Source organism: Protopterus annectens, chromosome 10.part0 (assembly GCF_019279795.1).
Source record: "Protopterus annectens isolate FY-2018-M chromosome 10.part0, PAN1.0, whole genome shotgun sequence".
Lineage (NCBI taxonomy): Eukaryota > Metazoa > Chordata > Ceratodontiformes > Protopteridae > Protopterus > Protopterus annectens.
Genome location: NC_056744.1, coordinates 1355619665 through 1355641530, shown reverse-complemented (window position 1 = coordinate 1355641530; position 21866 = coordinate 1355619665). Strand labels below are relative to the sequence as shown.

General features: G+C 38.9%; 1 protein-coding gene across 1 annotated transcript in view; it reads left to right on the top strand.

Annotated features, from left to right (window-relative positions):
* LOC122813594 (vitellogenin-like) overlaps window positions 1–21866 on the top strand; it is a 264282-nt gene that overhangs the window by 129527 nt on the left and 112889 nt on the right. Inside the window, exons 18-19 of the mRNA XM_044086005.1 lie at window positions 14548–14641; window positions 14724–14909. Of these exons, the coding sequence (XP_043941940.1) occupies window positions 14548–14641; window positions 14724–14909 (280 nt within the window). The remainder of the gene's footprint in view (window positions 1–14547; window positions 14642–14723; window positions 14910–21866) is intronic.

Below are 21866 nucleotides of genomic sequence, written 5' to 3'. Positions count from 1 at the left end.
TTGATGAATTTCCTGTTCCTCATCCAATTGTCCAAGTTACACTTGAAATGGGTTAGGGAGGAACTCTGCTTCACATGGATGGGGAGCCTGTTGTGGAGATGCGGTAGTCTTTGGGATATATACCTATCTTTACAGCAGATCCTATTTATATCATAAGCAAGATTTAAGTCTTTAGAATGGGTAATTATGGTGCTGTTTGTTTTGTGGATATGCAGGAGATCCATCAGACTGGGATCTAACAATGCCCTGTATGCCAGGCATAGATATCCTCTCAACAACCTGTAGGAGACAGAATACAAGTATAGGGCCTTGAGGCAGTCTGCATAGGACATGCTACTTACTCCTTGTATTCTTTTAGTGAGGAACCTCTGTGGGCATTCCAGTTGTTGGATATGCCTGGTTAAGTACATACCAAAGGGTGCATTGTACTCAATGATAGGTCTAATGAATGCCGAATATAGTGGAACAATGACTTCCTTGGACTTAGATGCCATACCTTTGTTTGTAAGTTGCATAACATGGAATGATTTCCTCACTACTGTAGATACATGATGGTCAAAGGCTAGATTACAGTCTGTGTTTGTCCCTTATAAGTCCCTGACTACTGGGTCAAATCTAAGGGGTGTGTTGTCAATATGATAGTTATAAGGGGTGGATGATTTCCCAAAGGATAATATTATGCATTTCTTGGCATTTAGTTTTAGTCCATTGCTCTGATACCAGTTGTTTGTCTGTGTCAGCCTTTCCTGGAGAAAATTTGTGTCAGTGTGGGATTCAGTGAAAGCTCCTAATTTGCAATAATCTGCAAGTTTAGTCAGCCAGAGTCCATTGACATTGGCCTTGACTTCAGAGAAGTACATGCCAAAAAGGAGCAGTCCCATGACTGATCCCTGAGGTACTCCACTTGTGACTGGCCTCTTTATCAAGGTTGACTCCCCAATTCTAACTTTCTGGGTCCTGTATTTAAGACAGTTGGCTATCCACTGGGTGACATAAGGGCTTATGTCAACAATGCCTGAGTGGGGTATTTTGTTAAATGGCTTGATGAGGTCAGGGTAGGCAGTATGTACCATTTTGCCCTACTTCATTGCTTTGGTGACCTTCTCAAAGAAATCCACCAGGTTGAGTAGGCATGACCTGCCCTTGATGAAACCAAATGGGGCTAGGCCCAGCGTTTGGAGGTTTAGTATATCATTACTGATTATTTCCATGACAATTATTTCCATGGCTTTGTGTATATGATTTGTGAGACTTACAGGTCTGTAGTCTCCAGGGTCTGTAGGTGGCCTACCTTTGTGTAGAGGGATGGCTGTTGCTGTTCTCCATTCATGAGGCATGAAGCCTGTTTGGAAGCAATAGTTAAATAACAATTCCAGAGGGCCTGATAGACTATGTTTCATGCTATTTAGAAGGCATCTTGGGATATTGTCTGGGCCCATTGATGCAGTGTTCTTAGTCTTAGAGAGAGCATTAGGCACCTGTTCCATGGTAATAGCAAGGGGAGTTATATTTGATGGTATTTCCTGAGGGAAGGATGAGGGGGGGAAGATGGAGAACGTTGGAGCTGAATTTACTGGTCAGTAGCTTTGCTATATCTTCTGACTCAGTGCAGGTGGTGCCATTTACAATGAGCTCTGCACACAATTGTGTATTGCCTTTGAGATTGTGGACATAGCTAAAGAATGCCTTGTGGCTGTCCTTGGCCTGGGAGGCCAAATTTACCTCAAATTTGGCTTCGGTAGACTTTATTTGTCCTCTGAGTTGTTTGTTTAGTTTGATGAGGGTGCTTTTATACTGGAGGGTTGCACCTCCTAGTTTTTGCCATGATTTTCTTCCTTCTATTATACAGCCTATTGATTTGTGATTCCACCAAGATGGCTTGTTTTTGAGTTATTTCTGTAATTCTTCTTGGTGGGTATAGCTGTCTCTATGCAGCTATTAACATGCTTGTATAACATTTCTGTGAACATTTCTGCATAGGCAGCAGTGCTATCAGGGTTTATGGGGGTTGAAATTTTGCCAGGTTGTCACTTAATTGCAGGAAGTTAGCCTTTCAGTACTTCCTGAATATTTCAGGGTTAGTTGAGGATCCAGGTTTTATTTTTACTTCAAAAGAGACCATTTTGTGGTCTGACCTTACCAGGGAAGACATTACACATGGTAGTGTGCAGCACTCTCCCATTTTAATGAGGACCAGATCCAGTATGGTTGCACCCCACACAGTTGGTGCACTGATAATCTAGGCCAGGGAGTACAAATCCAGGAATCTCTGTGCCTGTATGTTTGGTGTCATATAGGTTTCCCAGTTAATAGTGGGGTAATTAATATCCTCCTTGAATATGGTATTGGGTTGGATGGTGAGCATTTTCAATAAGTTGAAATATAGGGTATGAGTTTCCTGCATCATAGAGGGGGACCTATAGCTTGCAGGGAAGTGGTACTGGATTTTGCCTATGGTGATTTCAACACAGAGAAGCTCAAGTGCATTGTCCTGTTTGACCACTCTTGAGGTATATTTATTTTTGATGTAAACCAAGACACCTCCACATTTAGTCCCTGTCTGTGTAGTAGCCTGTCTAAATGTGTGGAAACCATTATAACCTTGCACTGTTGGTGTGGTCTCCTCACCTTAAAACCATGTCTCAGTGACCATGCAAACATCAAGCAGAAGAGAGCTTCTAGGGAGTGGAGTTTTTTGTTTAGACTCCTAGTATAGAGCAGTAATACCTTTATATTTTCTTGGTTTTGATTTGCTATGCTGGAAGTACTTTCAGTTTGGCATTGCCTAAAAAAGGCACTATGGGGAAGACAACGTTTTAGCTAATATGCAAAACCTTGGAAGGGAGAGGTACACACTATCCCTGGCAAAGCACTATGGCCTGTTGACCATCACCTTCCATGCTGACAAATATCTCAACCTCATAGAATGTCACCAGAAACTAAGCCAATTATTAAAGTAATTTATCTTTTGTTCATATTGTGGCATCATCCTTGGAGAAGGTAAAATGCTACTCACTGCTAGGCTCATACCAGCCTGGGACACATATTCCAAGAGCTCCATGATGTCTTTCTTCATATAGTCTAGGGAGGTATGTCTTAGGTCATTTACACCCACATGGACTATAACTGAGTTATACTGGTACTTGTGGTCCAGTGACCTGAGTGGATGCATAATATGGTAGATCCTAGCCCCTGATAAGCAACTGAATGTGACTTACTTCTTACTCGGCCTGATGAGAAGGACATCAGAGTGTCTTATAATGGAAGAATGTTGGAATTTGTGGTGACTTGCCTTATGGGCTTAGAAGTAGAGGCTGCATGAGATTTGGCTTTATGTGTTGATGTGGGTGTTGTTTTGAAAGATCACATTCAAGGCTGCTGAGGGTTTTTGTTATGTGTAGTTCATATAGGTCTTTTGCACTTAGGAAGGCTATATTTAAGTGCCTCAATATATGTGGGTCTGTATATCTGCTTTAAATTGTGTGTGTTGGGTGCAGCATGTCTACTACTGACAATCTGATTAACATTAGGAGTGCTTTTATGTGAGAGCTTTGCCTCCAGTGACATTGTCTAAATACATCTCTCATATAACATATCAGTTTGTTTGAGAATTAACTGGTTGTCAGTAAACATGAGGCAATTTCTACATTGCCTCAGGATGCCCATATTAACCAAGCTGGTAACAAAGATAGTGGAAAAATTCAAATCCATGGCAACAGACCCTTTTTTATTGATTAGACAGTTAGAGTGAGAATATAAAGCAATGTCAGGAGTATCCAGTTTGCAACTTTGGGGAAAGTGCTTGTCACTGCAAACTAGTTGCCCTGTGTGCAACTAGGTATTTGTGAAATTCCATTTGTGCTTTTACAGAAAAAAAAATACTCAAGATTTCTGTGTCTGTACAGGCACTGCCAAACACTTGAGGGGGGCACTAATAAGTAGACCTTGATGATTTATGGATGAGGTATTTAGGCAGATATTCTGAAGTTAGAAACAAATCAAGCAGTGCTTACTGAAAACAATGAATTACTTTGTCAAGAATGATGAAAAGAGGGGAGTCGCATAAATAGCTACTGCCTGGCTACAATGAGTACTGGTCTCACCACAACTTCACTCTGCTGGAATACAATGCTACTTTGCTTCTTCTCTCACCAGAAGCAAAATTTTAGGACTAATACCAACATGAGAAGGAGGCCACAGCCTGTTTGGTGATCCACAGTCTTGTCTCAGATGATGCAAGGGTCTGTAGACTTGTTGTAGTCTTTTCCTGGTAGATACCTTGAATAGCAAGCAGACCAGTCAGGAATGTCAAGCATAGACACTCACTGTCCAAACAAAAAGTCACGAATCAATGCATTATGCTCCTTCTCTCACCAGGAGCAAAATATAAGCACAAATTCCAAGCTGGCACCTATGAAGGCCTATAAATCGTTTACTACATTTTCTAGTGATCAGCAGTCTCCAGGAAATAATGTCCTTCTCTCACCATGAACAAAACAGAATCACTAATCCCAAGATGACTACTGAGAGGCAAAATGTGGGCTCTTCAATAATTGGTGGTCTTGGAGTATAAGTTGCAGATTTTAAAGGTAAGATGGAAAATGGATTAATAACTTAAGAGCTGCATTGTACACTAAGCAGTTAGATATGAAAGAGGGGTAACTAAGCTGTAGCTATCTAAGTGGGAAGCCACTGACTTTAAAACAGCAAGATAGACTGGAAGGGGGCGGACACTTTGTATTCCAGTTATATGGAATACAGTGGGATGGCCAATAAATTTAAATAGTTGAAAGGGAGTGATTTCACAAAATGATAATTTTGTGCTTGCTCAAAACAGACAATAAAAGGGGAGAGGGAAGGAAATATCTTGTCAAATTAACATAAGGGGCAGAAAACTAGAAAAACAGTCCAGTTTAAAAACACAACAGCACCAGAGAGGGCGGGTGTAGGCAACATTAATTTCTGTGTGACTCACAAGAGAAACAGACATGGTCTCTTTCCTAGTTTAAATATGCAATAAAAAGCAGAATACAAATAAAACACAGTGTAAAGAAAACAAATCACAATATACAAACTAGAAGAAGGCAATAAAGTAATACAAAATACAAGAAGCAAACGTAATCTAACCTTTCCCTCACAGCAACTTGTGGCAGAGTCTGGGTGAGCTTTTCCAGTAAATCCTACATTCACTACATATTTTATATGAACATGTAATCCAGCAGACTATATTTCTCCATTTACAATGTCCATCTGCTTCTCTTTACAGCAGTGTATGACACCAGTTTAAACATGTCTTATAGATAACAGAGTATTGCTGTGCTCACCACTTTAAAAGACAGTTCAGAAGACTTGAATGATGACAAGTAACCATGATCATGATTTACTACAGCTGTCAGTTATTAAAAACAGAAAGAAACATTTTTTTCAGTCTTGCAGTAGATCTTTTTCCTCTTTAGCATAGAAGTTGAATTATTGAGGGGCACAGACTAGGAAGAATTAACACAGACTTGGATTTATCCTTAGGTGAGAAGGACCATTTTTTCTGAAAGGGCGAGAGGGATACTTTGAGAAGAACATGTCTGGTTTGTCCTTCCCTCTCCTCACTGCTATCCCTCTACACTCTTTTTCATTTCCTCCGTAGCTATGATCAACTCCTTCTTGAAGTGTATAAACCAAACAAGAACATAGGTAAGCTACTTTACAAATGCACAGTGTCCCAAGCCTGGAACAAACTCCCTCCAAATATCTGGCAATTTAAATACTCTAACAGCCTCAAAAAAGCACTGAAAAACTACCTGGCTAACATGAGTCCCTGCCCTTGTCATGATCCCACCTAATTTCTCCCTCACCCCTTTTCTTTCCACTTCTTTTCAGACTAACTTACTATCTTCTCTAATTGTTCATTTTCTAAACATGCTAAGCATAATGAGAAGTTACCAATACTTCCTTGTACATATGTAAATAATAATTCTTGAGTAGTATATTGTATTTCAAGCTTGATTTTTTTTTTATACAACTATTGGAATGTATGCATGTAACTTTACCCAAACTTTTCCGTAACTGTTAAATCTTGCTACACTGTCTTTGACTTCATTTAATGTTGATACAATTTTCTACTCTATTTGTAACTTCTTATTTGTTTGGAGCTTTTCTCCTCTGGACTCCACTGAAAATGGGTCCTTGGTTCAGTTGGACGAACCCAATTATTAAATAGCAAATAAATAAATAAATAAATAAATTGAAGGACCAGTTTTGGGAAATGGACGTCTTTTTTTTCTTTCCAACGTGAGAATGACACCAGGCACCAGATGAGGCAACCATGACTATATCAATACCAAAAAGACTTCAGAGGTATATTTTCCATGAAATAATGAGTTTAATTAAACCAGAAATCAAAATAACAGTTCACTGGTGCAAACTGTACTGCTGGGCATGTAACAAAATAACACAAAAATTCTGCAATAGAAAATTGATAGTAATTCCATTACAGTCCACACAGACATTGTCGTCTGAGGTTAGGGTAGGTTATATACCAGTTTGGACCATGCACAGTGCACAGTTGTAATCTGCATCTGGAAGTGTATAGTGTTTTGCCTTCCATTGCCACAGGCAAATACAACACCCATCCTCCAATTCATAAGTGGATTGCAGCTATGTCATGGTCCTGCAATTGCACACCATCACTGTCATGGCAAACCCCATTTTGTTGTGCAGCATGCAAATAGAATGGACACAGGTCATCATTGCAGTGTGGCTGTTGTCATAATAAGAAATTGTTTTTAACACAGATTGTCACTTCAGGAATACTTTATCCACCTCTTTTAATATGCCCCCTACCTCATGTGAATAGACAAACATGTCATTGTAACAGTGCCATAGCTGGTCCATCTAGCGCCCAGTGCCAATCCTTCCCATTCCACACTTATGCCTCCCAGATACAAGCAAAAAAGTCCATACCCCTAGTCTGGTGCCGCAAGCTAGATCCCCACCTCTAGAAATATCAGCACAAAAAAAAAAAAGAATGCAGAAAATGCACACTGTACTTGCACCAAGTAATACTTTCCACCTAGGGCAGCTGCCCCCTTTGCTCCACTTTTGCATTGTATTCCTAGTCAGTTGTGCACATGATAGTGATTGTGACCACTATGCCCTCACTGCTCTGTGGTGTATGTGGGAATCTCTGATGTAAAATGTAGCCTGACCCTGCAACACAGATTGATATTAATGCTGCATAAATCATGTTTGCTCAGTGTTGCACTGCACACAGACTATGTGCCTGTCAGTGCTCATGCTTCTGAACTAGGCATCACTATTTCTCTTGTGTTGCTATGTAATGCACCTGTCTCTGTCTGAGCAGTTGTTGTGTAGGTGCTGCTTGCAGTTGTTTCTGCACACTCCCATCAGATAATGGTGCTAATGCAACATTCCTGCTGCCCATGTGGTGTGGTGTATGTGCATGTGTATGCAGACCAGTAACTAGGGTGGGGAGAAGGGAATGGCTGACTTGCCACAATTTTGATCTGAAGAGCTTTTTTTTTTTTGTTTATAAACTGTTATATTGCATTTCAGACATGGTATGTTTGTTGTGTATGGTTATGATAAGCCAGGACTGCAATACGTATCCAGTATAACCTGCAACACAGTATCAACATGTGATGCTATCTAATACATATGAGTGCATCATAAATGCAGCAGTATACATTAATATTAGCCATAACACCTGCACTTTATAACTAGATGATCTTGTGGGATGTCATGTGAGACAAAAATGGGAACTGCCAGGATATTGTGCAAGCTAACTGGTTGTATTGCCCTGAACATCACACAGTACATGTCCCTTCACAGAATGGCAGCCCTTCCTTTCCACAAACTGTTATGATTGTGGGGGAGGAAGGCCTTTATTGGTACATGTGCAATTTATGGCCTCAGGTGCCTCAACTTAGTGGGTCATAAACCCAGCATGTCCCCAGTCTGTCTCTGAGTGATCTCTAGAACTAAACCACAAAGAGCTATACATACCACAGGTATGGCAAGACCAAGCATTGTTTAAGATTCTGTATGTGGGTGACAGATGTTAAGCAATGCCCTTATAATGTTTCGATCCTCACTAAAATAATCAATGGCCTCTTACTGATAATATTATGCTATGTTATGTGCTGGTAATAATGTTTCCATTGGTACCAGACACCACCTTGTCATTACTGGTAGGGCTTGGAGGTACTAAGAACTGTAATCAGCTGTAATCTACAACTCTGAAAGCTTTGGTGTATTTTACTCTTTCATAGTTATGCATGCATTGGTGTGCAAATTCCCTGACGTGTGCATTTAAATATCATGAATACCTCATTTCCCTTTTTGGTTATATTTACATTTCATTACATATTTTTTTGCATTTATCTTTTATTGCCCTTATAGGTTTACTGCACTGTATATTGGGCTATGAATTACTAATAGCAGAACCAGCATACGAGTGGGCATTTCCCACACATACACATGTTGTACACTAAACACATTGTCTGTCCATACTTATACCATACTTATACTGATGTGGGCATTTATATTTTTCTGTTATGCCCAAGAGTCTGCATTGATGTAACATAAAACATTAAGCCTAAAGCGTAGGAATATATACCCTGAAAGTAAAGTTTTTAGCATATTTCTTATGCTGTTGTCCAACTTATTTGACATGCTGTAGATCCTGCTTAATCAAAAGCTTATTAGTCTTGATTTTTTTTTGTAAAAAGGTGTGGAAATTGCTGTAATAGGGCTGAAGAAAGAAATAGTTAACTTCACTCATCATATCAGTAGAGTGTGCAACCTTGTCAGTGTTAAGCTCCATAGCATATTGAAGGTCTAGATGCCAATCAAAAATATGATGAGCTTCCAAATGACACTCGAGTGTAATTACAAATGTTTGACAGAAGTGTTATGTGTACTAAAATCAAGATTACGGCATGTCAGAGAATTCCCCCTTCTCCAACATACAGCAGTCTCAGAGTACTATATATAAGCAGCAGGAGCCCCCTACCCCAAAATACAGCAGTCTCAGAGTAGTATATATAAGCAGCAGGAGTCCCCTACTCCAAGGTACAGCAGTCTCAGAGTAGTACATATAAGCAGCAGGAGCCCCCTACCCCAAGATACAGCAGTCTCTGAGTAGTATATATAAGCAACAGGAGCCCCCCACCCCAAGATACAGCAGTCTCAGAGTAGTATATATAAGCAGCAGGAGTGTGAAGGTGTATTCCCATTTATCAAGGAGACAGAAATGGTCTAGACTTGTATCTGTGAACTTTAGTTTTCAGTATTTTAATTAGCCATCAGTATTATGATCACACATTTTTGGTGGGGGGACCCCAGATCTACTAAATGACTATACCTTGCCGCATCCAATTGATCCATTTATTCCTGCATTAGAGACAGAGACCTCCAGTGGACCAGTTCATTTATTCCATAGTGGAGGCAACAGTCAAGCATTAGGGAGTGGACTATTCTGCTGATTCTGTGGACTGTCCTATCCCCACTCCTCAGCAGCTTGTTCACTCTGCAGTTGCTACTCTTAGGAGGTGCATGCATGTTATTGCACCTATTCAACCTTCTGGCTAAGACACATACCAGTATGCATTGTGGGCACGCCTGGCTCCATACTGCAGGTAATACTGCAGGTAATACACTTACATTCTGTATCCCTGTGGTATTATATAGTCTCTCTCTCTCTCTTTCTCACATACACACACATAAACACACACACAATCATGCACACTCTGCAATCTCCATCCCCATACACATTCAGAAGCATAAACCATTGCAATATGTTTTATACCAGTTTCAGCAAATGCAAGTCATTGAGTGACACAATGTCTGTCTTGTCAAATCAGTGACTATTTAACAGTGATCAAATAACAGCAAGAATTAAATCAATTGTATTTACAGTCTGTATACAAATCAATTACAGTTAAAAGAAAAAAAGTAATACAGAAGTCAGGAGGCATGCCTGATCAAGGCATCAAGACTGGCTGTGCCTATGTACAAGGTAGTTATGTCTCACAGAGGATAGTTGAAACAAAATGCATATCTGACTTCTTGAATTGCTGTAACCACATAGACTCCCTAAAAATTAAAATTTAGAAACTCTTTTCCAGGTATACTGGTTTCGTAACACAAATATATTTTTGTTAGTTTTAAACACAGAAACAAGAGAATTGCTGTTTTTTTTTTTTTTTACTATAGTTTAACCTTTTACTGTTTTGAGCTGTAACCGAAATGGGTCCTATGTGGTCAGTTTATGTTTACCCAGAATTTGGCCCAAATTTCTACCCCACCTAAAACTGATATTACATTTATTTGTCAGCAAAAATGCAACATACTGTTAGTCATCCAAACCTCTAATGCCTTTGAATCACCTCACAAAACTTTGTAGTATTGCAACCACAAGTCATGGTGAACCTAAGCGGATCAATTGATTGCTGATTGATCCATCGTGCTATAAAAGATCAGTCCTACTAGTTTCCATAAATTCCTTCTGAACTTTAGTCAAATCAGAGAATGAATATCCATGATGCACAAATTTCTGTGTTGTATTATCTGCCCTATCAACTGGTATCTAATCGCAATGTTTTTACACTACATTAATGTAGCCAGTAGCCACCTTTTTGGTCTCACAAAGTCCATGTTCTATGATCTTTCACACTACAAAGGTCTGCCAAATAGTCATTGTTAAGATTTTTTAACTAATATCATATTGGTTCATCAAAAGAACTTGCTGGAAGTATAACCTTGCTGAGTGAGTCCTAGTTGAAGTTGCTAGGAAGCAGGTAAGTCTTACACATTTTGCCCATTTGTTCGCCTTATGTGAGATAGTATTCCTCTCACCTGCCCCTTATTTTACAGATCGTCACTGATTTTGCCTCATACTTTTGTCTTGCTTGATTTTTCTGTTAAAGCACTGAGGATTATAGGCAGTCAGTAATGACAAACTTTACAGGTTCATGATTCTTATTGTTCAGAAAATGCACATTGAAGCTAAACCTGTTGTTCTGTTAACTTTTTAAGTGAATTATAGTAATATCTAAAAATCGTCCCTGATTTTGGGTTTTTATACCTTATTTTTTGTTTGTTTTGTCTCTGATTCTTGGGCAAAGAGGCTGAGGGGTATGTATTCCACATACTGAAAATGAAAGGTTGAGAGAACTGAGAAAAATCAAGTAACGTATCTTTGTGTCATTATGTACTGTTACCACTGCCCATGGAAATACTCTCAAACATCGACTTAAGCAGTTTATCCATCATGTTTTTGTCCTGTCCTTCATAACATTTTGATTTTCTAGTAAATCTCAAATTACAGTCAGTAATGCCAAACATAGGACTTCTATACTTCTTCTGGTTCAGAAAATGCATGCTCAAGCATGCCTTTCATCTTTCTTTTTTTAAGTGAATAGTACTAGTTTTGGGTTATGCTGCCAGTAATGTGGTGTCCTGTTACTGTATCAGATTGAGTGTGTTTGCTCCTGCTAGTGTATCAGGAAAGATAGTGTGATTTTACTGTGTCCTTGCTTATCTCCCTCATACAGTATCAGGACATGAAGTGGCTATTAGCATGCTAGGGGAGGGAGCTGTTCTTTCATCCTCAGATTACTCACTTTATCAAGATTGTTGTAATTGAAAAGTAAGCACATTAATATTCTTTTCTTTAACAGTTGCAGCTTTTGTGACCCTTCTGCACAAATGTGTTTTACACTCCAGTCTTTTCACCTCTCTGATGACATTTTGTAGGGGCACAGTACACCATGATGTGAAAGGTTTACTATCATTTTTCCGATCACACAGTGCAATTCACATTAGTGCAAAAATACCAGTTTGGTAGAATCAAAAAAATGAATGCCAAAATATAGAAATTTACAACAGCAAATGCAATACAGCATTCGCTGTTGTGAATTTCTACATTTTGATGCAGATAGCACTATAGTGGGGATCGGGAAATGTACCCTTTCCCTCACTGTAGTGTGATCCCAGAGTTTGTATATTTAAGTAGCAGGTGGTGTGGGGTGCAGGAGGGCTTGCCCCCTGCAAACATGTTCTTTACTGTGCAACACACAGTAATGCTGTTTGCGGAAGTGTGGTGAATGTTCAAATTATGTCGAATTTGAACATTCACCACTTCTGAGTTCGAGATTTTTGTCATTTGCTGTAGTGGATTTTCGTTTTTGCATTTCATAGAAATGATAATTCGCCTACAGTGAAATCAACAAAACGATAGTAAACCATGTGAAAAACATTCACTGTGAAAATATCTCTCCAGTACCTTGCACAGAAACTAGTTTGACTTCCTACTTTTTTGTGACTATAGCAATTCTGCAACTTTTTTTCTTTTGTAAGGACATCCTTTGATATATGCTGGTGGCCATCTCTTACACTATATTTTATATATAACAGAGGAATGTTTGGCTTGAAAAAGACAGATATTTGATGTTTTTTGTTTAGACTTGGAAATGTATTTCAAACTTTTAGTTTACATTATTTGATTTGTAAAGTTTATATTCAGTGACTGGTAAGACAAGTAAAGAGAATGACTCCAGTCAGCATCTAGGTTTAAAACTATTTATTGACCATGTAGCTAGAATCAGTAATCTTCTTAATTATTTTATTTTCTTAAGGCTGTAAAACAAACCACCCTGATAGAATCCCAATTTCAACAGGTTATATAACAAAAGAAAGAAAGTTATGGCAAAAATTAGGAAGTGCAATGCCCAGCAGGATAAAAATATGTCATCACTCTAAACAATTTAACCTCATAGACAGCACACAACAGTGCACAGAACTAAATGTAAATGGAGCCACCTATGCAGGACCAAAATATATAGCAAATATACTGTCTGACAAATTCAGCTCCAATTTTACCACTCTCTGCCCCAGCCACCCCTCAGAAAATGACATTGAATATAATGCCCCCAGATATCTCTAGTAAGCAGGTCTTCAATACACTGTGCAAGGCCAAGAATACTGCATCGATGGGCCTTGATAATATTCCAGGATACCTCCTAAATAGCATGACGCATGACCTATTAGGACCACTAGATTCACTATTTAACTATAGCCTCCAGAGAAGTTTCATGCCATGTGAATGGAAAACTGCAATGGTTATCCCTCTGCACAAGGGTGGGCCAACTATGGGCCCTGGAAACTACAGAACCATAAGCCTGTAATCTCATATGCAAAGTTATGGAAAGAATTAACATCTAAATGATTAACAATGTTGTAAGAAATCTACAGACACTAGATCCAACCTAGTTTGGCTTTGTCAAGGGCAGATCATGCCTTCCCAACATGGTGGACTTTTTCATAAAAATTCACCAAGGCAACAGGCAAGGGCAAAATGGTGTGTACTGCCTACCTTTACCTGGCCAAGGCATATGATGCAAAACCCCACATGGGTATTGTTGACAAACTCACAGAATTAGGTATAAATGCCTATGTCACCCACTGGATAGCTGGGTGGCTCTCAAATAGGACCACAAAGTTTGGCAAGGAGAGTCCACCACCAAAAAGAGGCCATCCACTACTGAAGTCCCTCTGAGCTCTGTACTGGATCTTCTTTTTGGCATCTACATCTCTGAAGTTAAGGCTATCATCAAGGGCATCTGCCTGGCTAAATTTGTAGACAATTGTAAACTAGATGCAGTCATAAAATTTGTACACAGCAGCAGATGAAGGCTGACAGAAATAAACCCTGTAGCACAGGAAATTGCTTGTTAACAGCTTACAGCCATAATCCTTCGCACTGTCAGTTAATCACCAAAAGGCATTTAGAATGACTCTCTTGCCCTTCTGCATAGATGCTGCTGTCTAAGTTAACAACCAAATAATTAGTCAGCTTTGCATGCTTGAGAAGGTGTTCTTCTTCTTTCAGCTTTTCCTGGTTAGGGGTCGCCACAGCGGAACTCTGGTCCACTCATGATTGGCAGTAGATTTTTACGGTGCAGAGGTGCCAGCTCGACACCCAACCTTCGACCATTTACGCATGTCTTTCGAACGCAACTCGACCGTGGGGAGGACATGCAGACTCCACACAGAAGGTGCTCCAGCCGAGAATCGAATGGGAGAACCTCTTGCTGCGAGGCGGCAATGCTACCGCTGCACCACCGTGGCTTCCTTTGCATGCTTGAGAAGAATGAAAGAAATTTCCATTTCTGCAGCTACAACCATTTTTCTTAAATGACTTAATATGTATGCTGTTTCTAACAACATGTTGCTGAATACTGAAGTGCTTCTTATTCCATTTTTCATTGTAATAAAATGTTCTTAATAGACTATATCAGGAATATATTTAATCTCTGATTATTTAATTTAGGGTTTCCTGACTTTTTGTGATGCTTCAAATGTACAACATTATCTTAGCTTTACATTCTGAATAAACCGAACTTGACAACATTTTTTAAATTATGCCCCCAAGTGTTACAGCCACTGTTTTCACTGGGTTAATACCAGTTGCTTTAATACAGTCAGGTTTTTGCTTTTATAAATGATGTGCTTTATTTCTTTATTTTGCAGCTCAAGCAGAAGTTCATCCACACCCATCTGAAAACTTCAGGCTAGCTGACCTGTTTTATTCTAATATTCGATTGAATGTTGATGCCACCCCAAGGTACGTAACCAAACAATATTAGCAGTAAATCTGAATTTGTTCAGCCACAGAGGAATCACAGCTCATGTCTATCGTTTTTCAGTGCAAACTTGCATATATCATCACTAATTGGTGTAAGGACTCCATATATTCAGAGTACCAGTGAATTTCATCTGAAGGCTCAGGCTGCCATCCCATTGAAATTTTCTGCTAAAGTGAATTTGCAAAATCAAAATGTCAAGATAGAAGCTGAACCCGTCCAGCATGAAAAAGATTTGGTAACAATAAGGTAAGACAAGTATGAAATGCAAGGAAATGTTGAAACAAATCCACTTTGAATATTTTGTTAGTTAATGTGACTCAGATAGTGCAAGTGCAAAATGGAAATAGGAGTAGCGAACTCAGATCTTCAACCACAAGTTCAGTTTCAGATCAGCTTGGTCTGGCAGATTTTCAGTTATCTCCTTACATTCTAAGCTATGCCCATTTTTTATAATTAGTTACTGACTAATTAATCATTTAAAGTTACTGGTTTACTACTGTTGGTTTATACTTAGGATTTCTGTTATGTTTCAGACTAGTTGAATGATGAGTGATTAACTTCTGACTTACAGTGACAGTATCAGAAGAGATAATTTATGGCAGTAAGTATTTCCCTTTTTTCTGAATTAATGCAGCACAGCTCTGTGCTTGGTATTTATTTTTGTTCATATTGTAGGTATAGGTTACGAGGTTTTCATTTTTTATCTGGGTTTGTGTTTGTCTATGTATGTGTACCAATTACAGCAAGGTTTTCAAGGTTTGTGTGTGTGTGTGTGTGTGTGTGTGTGTGTGTGTGTGTGTGTGTGTGTGTGTGTGTGCAGATAGATGCACACACACACACACACACACACACACACACACACACACACACACACACACACACACACACACACACACACACACACATATCACATCCCATACGATACCATCTTTGATATTTTGATGGTAAACCATACACACACATACACACACACACACACACACACACACACACACACACACACACACACACACATATATATATATATATATATATATATATATATATATATATATATATATATATAGGTCTACTTTGCTTCATTGATGGGTCTACTTTGCTTCATTCAATCTCATTTCACTGAATTTCATTTTACCCAGGCCACATCGCTGAAAAAACAAATTACTGAAAACTCATTTCACTGAATCTCATTTCACTGAATTGAACTTATCATATATGACACTGTGTAGAGTACTGTAAGGCAAGTAAAAGGTATATGCCCTTTTCCCCACTGCAGTGCTATCCTGGAGTTAGTATATATAGTTAGGGGGTGGGGGGGCACAGCCTTCTACATTGCAGAGTGTGGGGGGTGTAGCTCCCCACCTTGTTTGTTTTACATTGCATTTTACCCAAAACTTCAAAACAATACATTTTAAACAATAGACATGCATAGTTGCAAAACCAGTGACTAACTCTCTCCAGAAGATTATATGTGCTCAAACTAAGTGGGGGGATACTACACCCACACCCGCCAATGTGGGAGGCTGTGCCAACCACACACCCCCAACTATATATACTAACTCCAGGATCGCACTACAGCGGGGAAAATGGCATATACCTTTTACTTGCCTTATAGTACTCTACACAGTGCCATATATACTAACAGCAGTTCAGTGAAATGAGAGTCAGTGAAATGAGTTTTCAGTAATTTGAGTTTTCAGCGAAAAGAATCGCAGGCCTAAAGCAAATGCCTTATGCTGACAATCTAAAAAAACTCCAGTTATACTCTGTCACATATCGTCTATTCAGAGGCAATCTCTGCTTAATATACAAGGCCATGTCAAACCCAGAGCTGTTGGACATGCTACACTTAAAGAAATCCCAATCCATCAGAGCCACATGCTCCAGGGATCTAAACCTTGTCATCACAATGAACAAAACATGCTGGAGGGATAGGTTCCTGACCCAGAGACTCCCCAGACTCTGGAATAGACTGCCCATACATGTTAAGCAGAGCGCCTCTTTGGCCCACTTCAAAAGGAACTTTGATGATTGGATGGGAGATAGGAAATTCACCCTGGGGAATCACATCCATCGCCCTGCTAGACAGGGGTCCAGGGAAGTAAATATTTTGGGAAGAAATAGCCAGGGAATTGTTATGGCTAGGCTTGTATAGGCCCTAGGGCCGATAGCCTAGTACCAAGCTATGAAACTATGAACCTATGGATGGGGTGAAATGAAATTCAGTGAAATGAGATTCAACAAAACAAAGTAGACCCATATATATATATATATATATATATATATATATATATATGAATATATATATATATATATATATATATATATATATATATATATATGTGTGTGTGTATATATATATATATATATATATATATATATATATATATATATATATATATATATGGGTCTATATTAAATCAGCGAATGCTTAAAAAAGTGAACGCTGATTTATCAACCCCAATGTAAGTGAAAGCTTACAATCCCGAACACTTAGAACAGCGATTTTTTTCCCACACACCCCCTACTTAAATATACCAACTCTGACATCACACTACAGTGACAAAAATGACAAAATAATGAAGGCAGCCAAGCGATTTCTTTCCTAGAGAAAGAATTTGCTTATATGCCGTTTCGGTATTTTGCCGTTTCATGCTTTCAAGTTCGATCAAATGCGTCTTTGATCATATAATAGGGAACCTCTATATATATATATATATATATATATATATATATATATATATATATATATATATATATATATATATATATATAGATACACATACACTTACACACACACGCACACACACACACACACACACACACACACACACACACACACACACACACACGGGTCTACTTTCATTCATCGAAAGTGCACCTCACTGAATGCTAAGTAAGTGAACTCATATCACCGAAAGTGCAGTTTAACAAAAATACACTTTTACAAAATCCAAATTAGCAAATTCTTTTTTGCCATTCTGGGATGCTTTGGAAGTAGATGTGAGGTGTTTTTTTTTTGTTTTTTACAGGTGTAATGGGAGTATAAGGTTTGAGGCAGTTGGGACTTTTAGATGTAGGTCGTGGTACAGTGAGGATAAGGAAATGTACCCTTTTCCCCACTGTAGTGTGATTGTGGAGTTTGTATATATAAATAGCAGGGGTGTAGGGGGGCTTGCCCCTGCAAAACTTTGTTTTTAGAGTTTATTTTAGGTTTTTTTTATTATTTTGGTTATTTGTTTTTCGCAAAAGTGCATTTTCATTAAACTGCAATTTCCCTAACCTGAGTTCACTTACTTAGCAATCGAAAAGGTATAGTTTCAATGAAAGAAAGTAGACCCATATACATATACATATACATACAAATACATGTATACACACACACACACACACACACAGACACACACACACACACACACACACACACACACACACACACACACACACACACACGCGCGTGCACACAGACACACAAAACCTTGAAAACCTTACTGCACCATATACATATGCTAGGCTATTCTAGAGCAAGAAGGGCATTAAAACAAACTACAGTCTTGCAAATGTTTGGTCTAAAAGCCCACAGTTCTTATTTCCAGTTGTGTTTGGAGTGAAGAATATCTACTTTGTATTGATATTTTCCATACAGTAAAAGGTATTAGAAAATGGTCTTACTGGACATCAGTACCCTGACTGGAGAACAAGTGTCCATCAAGGGTATTAATGTACAAGTAGTGCCCATTGAAAATGAGTCTGCTGCTTCACGACAGCATATGAAGCCACCATGGAGTTTGGACTGAGAAAACAGAATGTCCGCCATTATTTTGCACTCGCTAAGCAGCACTTCTGCTGTTTAGTGAGTGTAAAATATAAAAAAGTAAAGTAAGATAAAAAAAATGTGGGTGTATGTGTTTATGTCTCTGTCTGAGAGTGTATGCATATACGGATATGAGAGAGAGATCAGTTGAGCTACTATTTTACACTTGCTCAGCAGAGCTTCTGCTTTTTAGCAAGTGTAGAATATAAAATGTGTGTGTGTGTGTGTGTGTGTGTGTGTGTGTGTGTGTGTGTGTGTGTGTGTGTGTGTGTGTGTGTGTGCGTGTATGCATGTGTGTGTGTGTGTGTGTGTGTGTGTGTGTGTGCGTGTGTGCGTGTGTGCGTGTGTGCGTGTGCGTGTGTGTGCGTGTGTGTGTGTGTGTGTGTGTGTGTGTGTGTGCGTGTGTGTGCGTGTGTGCGTGTGTGTGTGTGTGTGAAAGTGAGTGAGTGAGATGACTACTGGCAGCAGCAGCAGTAAAGAGGTTTGCATAGCTCTGCACCTTTCAGCTTAAGAAGTCTGGATAAAGCCTAAAATAAAGGGAGAACAAAGGCTCTAAAACAGAAACAGATTTTAATTATTGCTCTTATAAAATTACAAAGTTGCTTAAGTAGAGGATTTATGTTAGCATGAATTTTCTGAAGGAAATAAATGTCTGAAGCACAAATGTATGTCATTCTTTAGTAATTCCAATCTCCAATGACTGTCAAACAAATGATTTAGGAATAAGGGACCAAAAAATCAAGTAAATACCTGGTTATTTTTTAAAATGTTATATTTTTGATGTAGAATGTTTCCTCCAACACCATTAACATATACTTCTGCAAGTTTGAAACATTAGGCAGAGGAACTATTTTACATCAAAAAATATACTAAAAATATATGTAGTGATAAAAAAAAAAAAAAAAAATATATATATATATATATATATATATATATATATATATGTATAAGTTACAGAGACCCCATTCTCTAAGCACAATAATACCATCCAGGGTGTGTGTTAATGTGTAATTAACACCCTTCCAGGAGTGTAGAGGCCCTCCACCTGTGGCGTCAGGGCTCATAACACCCCGGGCAGGCATTAATTTCACATTAATACACATCCTGTTGGGCATTATTGCTTGTGTATTTCATACATGTACTTATATAGTCCTGCTGTATATATGTTTATATAACTAAAGTACAACTTATTTACAGTAGGTTTATAAATTCACAGGTGCTTACAAGCTTTTTTAATATACACCTATGTCATATTTTTTCATGATTACACTACACTATACTATTTTTTATTCAAAAAGACTCTTTTTACCCTTTTGTATAGATCATCCTGTCCAAGTTCATAGGTAGTTGCTAGTTATGAAGTATGGAAGCCTTGGCCAAATTCCCAATTGTCTGCAAAACACTACCTGATTAGTTGACTTGCTCAGTGTCACACAGTAGGCAGATTAAGGCTGATAGAATTAAGTCATGCACCACAGCAAATTTCTTGATAACAGTTTACTCAAAATTATTGAAACTATGCATTCTGACATACTACTGTGCATGCAACAAGCATCGATTTCAGAGCATGTAAAAAAACAAATAGGAAAAACAAAATAAATCATTTTTGCAGGGGGCTAATCCCACTGCACCCCCACATACCTCTGCTGATATATATATACCAACTTCAAGACTGCACAATTCTCAGGGACAGAGAAAATTTGCCAACCCTGAGAATCATGAGAATAATCTGATCTCAAACAACTGCTGAAACTTGTTGGCCATCTGTTTAGGTAACCAACTAAACACATGTCAACAAAGCTATCATTTGACAAAATATATCTGTCTATCTATCTATCTATCTGTCTGTCTATCTATCAGTCTATCTATCTGTCTATCTGTCTATCTATCTGTCTATCTATCTGTCTGTATATCTATCTGTCTATCTGTCTGTCTATCTATCTATCTCTATCTATCTATCTATCTATCTATCTATCTATCTATCTATCTATCTATCTATCTATCTATATCTGTCTATCCATATGTAGATATAGACATATTTCTGCTGCTCCTGTTAGGAGTTGCCACAGTGGATCATCTGTTTCCATTTCTTCCTGTCCTCTGCACCTTGCTTTGTCACACCAACTACCTGCATGTCCACTCACCACATTCCATAAATCTTATCTTAGGCCTTCCTCTTTTCCTCTTGTCTGGCAGCTCCATCCTTAGCAGTCTTCTCCCAATATATCCAGCATCCCTCCTCAGCACAGGTCCAAACCATGCAATCTCACCTCGCTGGCTTTGTCTTCAAACTGTCCAACCTGAGCTGACCCTCTAATATACTCATTTCTAATCCTGTTCATCCTCATTACACCCAATGCAAAACTTAATATCCTTAACTCTGCCACCTCCAGCTCTGACTCCTGTCTTTTCTTTAGTGCCACTGTCTCCAACTGATATAGCATAGCTGGTCTCACTACCATGTTGTAGACCTTCCCTTTCACTCTTACTAGTACCTGTCTGTCACAAATCACTCCAGACACTCTTCTACACCCCTCCAACCAGCCTGCACTCTCTTCTTCACTTCTCTTCCACATTGCTCTGAACTGTTGATCCCAGGTATTTTAACTCATCCACATTCGCCAGCTTTACTGTCTGCATCCTCACCATTTCTCTGTCCTAGCTCTCATTCACACACACATACATATACTGTCTTAGTTCTGCTGATCTTCATTCATCTCCTCTCTAGAGCATATTTCCAGCTCTCTGTGGTCTCCTCTATCTGTTCCCTACTCTCACTACAAAGCACAATGTCATCTGCAAACATCATAGTCCACGGGGACTCCTGTCTGATATCACCATTGCAAATAAGAAAAGGCTCAGACCTGATCCTTGAAGTAATCCCACCTCCACTTTAAATGCATCTGTCACTCCTACTGCAGACCTCAGCACTATCACACTACCCTCATACATATCCTGTACCACTCTTACATACTTCACTGCCACTCCCGACTTCCTCATACAATACCACAACTCCTCCCTAGGTACCCTGTCATATGTTTTCTCTAAGTCCACAAAGACACAATGCAGCTCCTTCTGACCTTCAATATATTTCTCCATCAACACCATCAGAGCAAACATCTCATCTGTAGTGCTCTTTTCTGGCATGAAACCATATTGCTGCAGAAATCATCACCTCCCTTCTTAACCTAGCTTCCACTACTCTTTCCCATAACTTCATGTTGTGGCTAATCAATTGTATCCCTCTGTAGTTACTACAGCTCTGCACATCACCTTTATTCTTAAAAACCAGTACCAATACACTTCTTCATTCCTCAGGCATCCTCTCACTTTCCAAGATTTCATTAAACAATCTGGTTAAATACCCCACTGCCATTTCTTCTAAACAC